The following is an 8235-nucleotide window of genomic DNA, read 5'->3' as shown; positions in this document are numbered from 1 at the left end:
TATCTATCTATCTATCTATCTATCTATCTATCTCTCTCTCTCTCTCTATCTATCTATCTATCTATCTATCTATCTATCTCTCTCTCTCTCTCTCTCTCTCTCTCTCTCTCTCTATCTATCTATCTATCTATCTATCTCTCTCTATCTATCTATCTATCTATCTATCTATCTATCTGTCTGTCTCTCTCTCTCTCTCTCTCTCTATCTATCTATCTATCTGTCTATCTATCTATCTATCTATCTCTCTCTCTCTCTCTCTCTCTCTCTCTCTCTCTCTCTCTATCTCTCTATCTCTCTCTCTCTCTCTCTCTCTCTCTCTCTCTCTCTCTCTCTCTCTATCTATCTATCTATCTATCTATCTCTCTCTCTATCTATCTATCTATCTATCTATCTATCTATCTATCTATCTATCTATCTGTCTATCTATCTATCTATCTATCTATCTATCTATCTATCTATCTACATGCTAATGCTAGCATGCTAACAGGCTGATGTTTAGAAGGTACAATGTTTACCATGTTCCCCATCTTAGTTTAGCGTGTTAGCATGCTAATTGGCACTAAACACAAAGGCTGTAGAGAACGCCTTTAGTTTTGCAGTTATTTGGTCATAAAAGTCCTGGAATTTAAATTAAAACTGGGACTTAATGGAAAGTCCACCAAAGTTATTACAATTCATCTCAAGGGGAGTAATGTCTGTGGGAAATGACATGGCAAAACATCCAATAGTTGTTGAGACATTTAACTAAAAAAACAAAATGTCTCTTCAGTAAATTTATTAATTTTAAGAAAAAAAAAGAAAATTCAGGCAGCTTCAGCTGCGCAGTGGAGAAATTTAGCAGAGCTCCAGGATACAGTTTAGGCTACATTCTGTGTTAATATGATTCCTCGGGCCACCAAATTGTGGGATGTCGGGCATCTGCTAAATAGATCTGTGGTAACTTTCACTTCAAGTCTACCACTGTGGACTGTGGTGTGTGTGCATGTGTCTGTCTCTGTGTGTGTGTGTGTGTGTGTGTGTGTGTCAGTTTAGGAAATATTTTAAAAAGGGAATTGAATAATACTTGTGGTTTCAAACTGTGTCAGCATTGCCTGCTTCTGGCAGAAAGATCTCCTGTGTGTCTGTCACAGCGAGTGCAGTTTCATCATGCCAGTGTCTTTGATAGTACGTTTTAAAAAACGTACTACTCTAAGGTAGGGCCCCTCAAATGATGCACATGCAATATTAATATTGCAAATCTACAAAACAGCACTGCATTTTAATTGGACCATCAAGGGACGGCACTCTACGGTGTTATGGTATCGTAACAGCTTGCCTCGCAGAATCTGATGAACTTCCCCGACATATTCAGTCTGTTCCTCCTCTTGAGGAGGTCCACGGTTCTTCATTTGTGGCTTTTTGTTGGTCACGTGACGTACATTTTCCCTCTCGTTCTATTTATTTCTATTCTTCCATGACAGATTTATTGTGCCAGGATGCCAGACAGCTTTTAAAATAACTGAGACGTGAGGGCCTTGAGCAAAAAGTTCAGACTGTCCTGTTCCGTGCTCTGATTGACAATCTGATTGATTACATGCTGTTTACCGCCCACAAACACAAACACACACTCACACACAGACACACACACACACACACACACATTATGTTGTGCTAAAATTCTCAAATGCCAGTGGCCATGTTGTCTCTCTGTTTCAGTTTTCTGCTGGATTACTGCTTCATCAAAAGAGAGCCATGGTTGCCATGGAAACATCTACCAGCAATGCACTCATCTCTCGACGTTGTCTTTACATCGTCGGTACCTCCTACAGGTAGTGGGGTTTTTCCGTGCTGCTGCGGCGAGACATTTGCTAGTTTTAATGTTTCTGTTTATGCTCACGTAAACTGCATGTTTTCAGACCTTCCAATAGTCGTAGTAATCGAATCACGATAATGGAAACGGGAAGTGAATCTCCTTCATCAGGCCGGTCTGTCGGAATAAGCCCAGACTGGAGGGCTCTGTGCCAGTAAAGGCACCGGATCACAGGGGGAAAACTCTCACTTTCACGGCCTTCTCATGCGGCCCCGCTTTGCAAAGTCAGCTCATTTGTTTCTGATTGAACATCAGAGGGGAGCGGTGGCTCTCATCATGACAGGAAGCGCTTCTTCTTCTTTTGGTCCTCCTTTTCTGCCCGCTTTCAACATAAGCCAGCCTGAATGTTTCGGTTGGAGGCCGCTAAGTCTTTGCACAGCTGTAAGTCTTTACATCTATGCTGTTGTTTCTCTTCTCTCTGCCCATCCATTTGTCTGTTTGCAACAGTTTGTGTTTGACTGGAATTAAAAATATTTCCAAATGTCCATTACAAAAGGCTTTACTTTACAATTTGAAAACACTATTTTTACATTTGATTCTACTTCTACATTTAATACTACTTTATACTTCTACTTGACTTTTGCTACTTTATAGTTGAGTTGTTGGAGTATGCGCTCAGCCCACACAGAGTTAAGACACCAAAGATAGTAATGCTGTGGTGAAACATTTGACATTAAATAACATATAACTTAACAAATACAACATTACATTGCAAACAAAAAACTTTGTTTCCTCCCCCAGGCTCTACTAATAAAAGTACAGCCATACCACACTGCATACTTTCTACTTCTTCTACACTTCTACTTCGTGCACGGACCATTTTAGAGGGAAATATTATATTTTTATTCCACCACATCTATTTAATATTCATACTTACTGGAAAAGGAGACTAATAACTTTATTGAATATGTAATAGGTTAAACTAAATGGAGCTCTGCTTTCCTCCCACCGTCCATTTCATATTCATATTCTTCTGCTTCTTATTATATAATAATTATAAGTATTATTATTATTGTATTATTGTTGTTATTACTGTTATTGCTATTGTTGTTATTATAACACGCTAAATTGGACAATTCTGGCTAACAACTACTACTTTTGATGTTGAAGTATTTTACTGATAATATTTATGTACCTATACTTTATGTATTCTTACATCGTGCCACTGGATGTGACTTCTTCTTTCAGCAGTGGTCATTGTCTCCTATTAGTGTAGTGTGGTTGCTTTGTCCTATCACGCAGCGGTACACAGCAGATTTGACAGTAGCTTGTAGTTATACAAGCAAATGACGCACAAACTAAATGGCCCCACATCACAAAGGGCACATCTATTGAGACCCTGATGATGTTGATTATGTCAGTAACTGAATTACTGAGGCTCAGACAAAAGTCAAAGACTCACATGCACTGCGCTCAAGAATAAGTTCTGTTAACTTTTGATTCACTTTCATGCACGGTATGAGAAACAAACGGCTTTACTGCTATACGATCAAAGCAGCTCAGCTTGTTGTGTGATTACGGGCATATCCATTTTGTCACTGCAATATTGCAGAAGAGAGTACACATGTGAATATGCACAGTGTCAAAGATAAGTGAGCCTCGGGCAGTGGGCAGGCAAGCTGATGCCATCTGGTGCCCAGTGTTCAAGCTGTGCAACAGTCAGCTCCACACCTGGGATGGTATCGCCTGGAACTGTTGTTGGACCACCGACTGCACACCCACCTGCCCCCACACTACAGCTTTATGTTGTCTAACAGACTGCAGGCTAAAGGTAATACAAGTTGATTAAAAGAAAGAGAGAGAGAGAGAGAGAGAGAGAGAGAGAGAGAGAGAGAGAGAGATATTTTTGTTACTAGTGAGAGTTCCAGTGAAACATTAACTCAAAACACAAGTGCCTCACTGCTCTCTGGTGGGTGGAGAAACTGTTATATCGTCTCCTACAGTAACTACCTCTCTGCGTGGTTGTTGAATGTGTAAAATGGTGAGTCAACAAAGAATGTGTTGTCGTTTGAGTTGCCAAAACCTGACATTGATTGGTCAAAATCAAATGCAGCTGTGCTAGAAATACCTAGAGACACTTCCTGTATACTTTGTTTGTCTTAATTTGGAGTCGTGTCTCTGGTCAACCTATGGAGGAACTGTAGGTCCAATATTTCCTCTCATTTCAGTTCTGTATGCTTATTGTGAATCATTTACTATGGAAAGAAGAAATGCAAAGTTTCCATTATAAGTCACAAGTTTTATTTTAGTTCACCAAAGTTTCTATATTGGGCCTCCGACCATTGTCTTCCATTATTAAGACATAAATCTGATCAATTTACAGTCTCATAAAGTAAATCAAGTTATATATTTGTTGAAAGGAAATGCCTTTAAAAACAGCAAGTGTCCTGAAAACTGTCTTTAGTCAAGGACACACTGACACAGAGTTGGCATTCATAAGCTAAGTAAACAAAAAAAAAAAAACTCTGCTGTTTGTTGACCGAATATGAAATGCTGGACCATCCTTAAACATCTAGTAGCAAGTCTCTGCAACGAATGGAAACAAATATATTTGCGTGGGAAAGAACAGCAATCTAAATATACACTAAATATACACATGGATGGAAGTGACCAGTGATAGGTAATATGAATCATGTTGGATTTTTCTTCTAAATGTGCATCATCATCTAAAACAATTCAAAAAATACTTTCCTATCCCATTTAAATGACCCCAAAACCTGTCAGCTCCAACCAGTGATTACTGTAGGAAGTAAAACAGTAACCTGGCCTGACTTGACCACCACAGATAGTAAGTGACTGATTTTATAACAGCCAGTAACAAGGGGTTCATGGGATTTTTCCTGCTGGAGATGAATTTCAAGTTGCCATGAATGAGTCTCTCCCATTGCTCTGCTCAAACACAGGCAGCACTCTTACCCAGAGACAGAGAGAGGGAGGGAGAGAGGCAGAGAGAGAGAGAGAGAGAGGAAGAGACGGCACTTACAGCATACAGAAAGAGGTAGAGAAAGAGTTTGAGTGGAGAAAGCGTGAAGAGGCTGAGTGTGACAGCACCGATTGAGAGGAGGAGGAGGAGGAGGAGGAGGAGGGACCAAGTGGCAGGAACATGGGAGGGAGAAACCGAGAGGGGGACGGACCGCGAGTGAGAGAGGGGAGGGAGCATCAGACACAGGGAAAGTAGATGAGAAGGAGAAGGAAAGAGGGAAACTGAGGTAGTCAGAAGTAGAGAGGAGAGCAAAAGGAAAAAGGAGGACAGCTCAGCAAATCAGCCCAAAAGCATTCCTCTCACAGCTGCAGTGATCCAGGCTGGGAGGGGAAGTTCAACTCACCAGGAGAAGAAAGCAAAAAAACAACAACAACAAATTGCATTTTTTTTTTCTCTCTGAGTAAAGAAATCAGAAGAATCCCTTGAGAAGGAAGGGAACAAGTAGAAAGAGGAATCAGAGAGCTTCTACAGCCTCCGAGTGTCCTGCAGGGGAAAATGGATTCAGACTCCGGAGAGCAGAGTGACGGAGACCTGTCTCCAGGTAAGCCTCAAAACCTTTACTGCAGCTACAACATCAGTTGACTCATATGTTGTGGTCACCAGACTTTTACATAGTAGTGCATGAGTTTATCCAGAGGGTCAGTGAGTTCTTCCTGCATGGTTTTTCAGCATTGTTTTATCAGGTACTGGACCCTCAACATACACACATTTTGTCACCAGGAACTCTGTATTATCTCTCACAATGCAGCCATCCTTACGCTGATCAGCAGTTTGCCTACACATCTGAATACTTCTTTAATGCCCCCCAGAAATCAAGTATCAAACACAATTTTCAACTTTTAAGAGTCACTTAAATCCATTATCTGTAGCTCGTTGCTGAGATGCATCAATGTCAAGCTGGCTGTGAGCTCTGATGTGATGCTGGTGACTGGCCCGAGCCTCGTTGAGGGTGCGGATGAAAGCTGGCTCAGTCACCACCAGGAACAGGCAAGCTCCAACACGTGCCGCCAGTCTGCTCATCAACACATCCAGCTACAGAGAGAGCATAGCCTCCCCGGATACTTCTTGTTCTTGTTCTTGTTCTTGTTCTTCTTGTTCTTCTTCTTGAGCATCTCATCACCAGCAGGGAGAATCAAACAAAAGTTTAGATTTGCGGTTTACTGGAAGTTGTTTCATGGTGTCAGAGTGAAAGAAAGAGCAGCAAAGATGTATTTATCTTTGATGTTTAGTGTCTTGATTTTTCAAACCATTCCAAGTGAGTGGGTGGCTGTAGTCTTTTTTTTAAACTGAGATCCTGTAAAGAATTCAAACCAGGAGATGAAACTGCCTTCTAGAGATGAGTTTGAGTTCAAAGATCATGAATCAAATGTGTCTCCAGTGGGTTTTCATAACGCCAAGCAGCATGCAGCAACAGGCTTTTTCTCTTTGCTTTTTTTTTTTACATATACTTTGTAAGGAATCAGATTGAGGCTTTGTCAGACACATGTCCGTGGCTGCTATTAGCAGATCTGCTATAGTAAAGGACGTATAGTTTAGGGCATGTTGTTGCCCCTGTTAGCGACCGTGTGATGATTTTGATGATGCCGTGGCTGTTTGCCTCTTTATTTGACGACGGAGAGCTTTGTATGTTGATGATGCTCTGTTGAACTCTAACCATCTGTCTGTCCATCTGGCTCATTGGCGGTCTGTCTGTCTGCAAAGGGAGAGGAACCTTAATATGAGAGCCAGACAGTAGGTGATGACATATCTGTATCATCTGCTGATTTTACGCAGACCGTTCGAGGTTAAAACGTCGACCAGGACTCTCATATAAAACAGGGGCTTTATCCATTTCACTGTCATGGTAGTTTTTTCCTAAAGATGCTGTGATCCACTAAAGTGACAGAGTCTACCACAGTGGGATTTAATTATTGTAGTCTTTTTGGCCTAAAAGCAATATTACACATGTTGAAAGGTAAAGGTGACATGGGAGCAAAAGCAGAATGACATTTCGAGAGAAAGCAAGAAACTGACTCATACTCAAAATGCTTTGTGGCTGTGCTGCAGATTTTTACTCGTCAGTCTAACTGCCAGTGAAAAAAAAAACTGGCACGGCTCACTTTATAAGGTCAAATGTCCTAGCGAAACCTGAGCAAATTTTGAAAACAGGAGTATTTTCAAAGTGTTCCTGTACACAAACATGACCCTTATTCCTCCTGCATACGTGGATGAGGGATGCGTGATTGATCTATGCCTTTAAAATGTATTCTGGCACAAATCTTCCGTGTAAATATTGAGGGTATTTTGTTTCAGGCGGCCTTCCCCTTTGCCCTCGAGCTGTTGGTGGCTTTTAGTGTAGAGAGTGAGACTGACATGTCCCTGAAATGTCCCCTAAAGTCAGCTTCAGACGCTGTCTTTAGTGATATTCGGCAAAGCCGACGTTCCCACAAACTATCTTGTATATTTCTTCAGTTCTCCATTTCCCACAATGCCCCAGAGAACACGCCTGACCTTGGTCCATTAAGCCGCAGGTTACGCTGCCTCCGAGTGAAACTCGTGAGGTTGTGTTTTCAACATGGGAAGTCAAGAATATATATAATGGTTTGGCACTTGAGTGGTTTAAATTATGAGAATATTGTTGCTAGGTAACTGAAATAGATAGAAAGTGTGGAGTAACATCAGCGACCAGTGTGCTTGCAGTGTTAAGGCAACAACATTACTTGATTAGGTTTCGGTAAGGATTGTGGTATGGGTTAAAATGGCTATGGGAAGTTACGTGTGAAATAATTGTCGCTCTTTGTTCACCTGTCCTGGTTTACCATTACATGGATTACATACAAATTTATTACATGGGTTAAATAGGAATTATTAATTTTCATAGGTATAGATACAAATAGTGTTGATGAGTAAAATCCTCTTAAACTCTTCAAATGGAGTTAGATAAAGCAACAACACAGAGTGCGTCTGGGAAACAAAGAGCAGCGTGTTAAACAGGTTCTGTTGGAGGGAAAGTTGTTATCTGCTCCTCTTCCTAAGCGGATTTCTCTCAGGTGAATGTAGGTTGTTGGACAAGAAAAGATCCTTGCACTTGGACTATTATAGGCCAACACCAAACTGTGATCCTTGACGCTGATGAGCCTGCTGAAAGAAAAAAATCAAAAAAGAACGAATCTGTTTCAGGGGAGACTTGTGCATTATAATTCACTTTTGAGAGTCAGGATTTGGACTAGGTAGAGAGACAGAGCAATCATCTTTTTTCGTCATTGTGTTGTTCTGTCTTTGTTGTTCTCTGTACCTTTTGTTGTGTTGAAGCACAAAGATCAGCCACATGCAGAGCACAGCTGTAGCTACTCTAGAAATACTCTTTAGACCTTAAAACACACACACACACACACACACACACACACACACACACACACACACA

The 8235-nt window shown here is 41.0% G+C and overlaps 1 protein-coding gene across 1 annotated transcript in view; it reads left to right on the top strand.

Moving 5' to 3' along the window:
- Positions 1–4982: 4982 nt before the first annotated feature.
- tnfaip8l3 (tumor necrosis factor, alpha-induced protein 8-like 3) overlaps positions 4983–8235 on the top strand; it is a 22133-nt gene continuing 18880 nt past the window's right edge. The window contains exon 1 of the mRNA XM_031848652.1: positions 4983–5373. Coding sequence (XP_031704512.1) covers positions 5328–5373 — 46 coding nt within the window. The 5' untranslated portion in view covers positions 4983–5327. The remainder of the gene's footprint in view (positions 5374–8235) is intronic.

This window comes from Anarrhichthys ocellatus, unplaced genomic scaffold (assembly GCF_004355925.1).
Source record: "Anarrhichthys ocellatus isolate YVR2014 unplaced genomic scaffold, GSC_Weel_1.0 scaffold8, whole genome shotgun sequence".
In the NCBI taxonomy this organism is placed as follows: domain Eukaryota; kingdom Metazoa; phylum Chordata; class Actinopteri; order Perciformes; family Anarhichadidae; genus Anarrhichthys; species Anarrhichthys ocellatus.
Note: the sequence above shows the minus strand (reverse complement) of the source record. Positions and strands in the feature narration are given on the sequence as shown.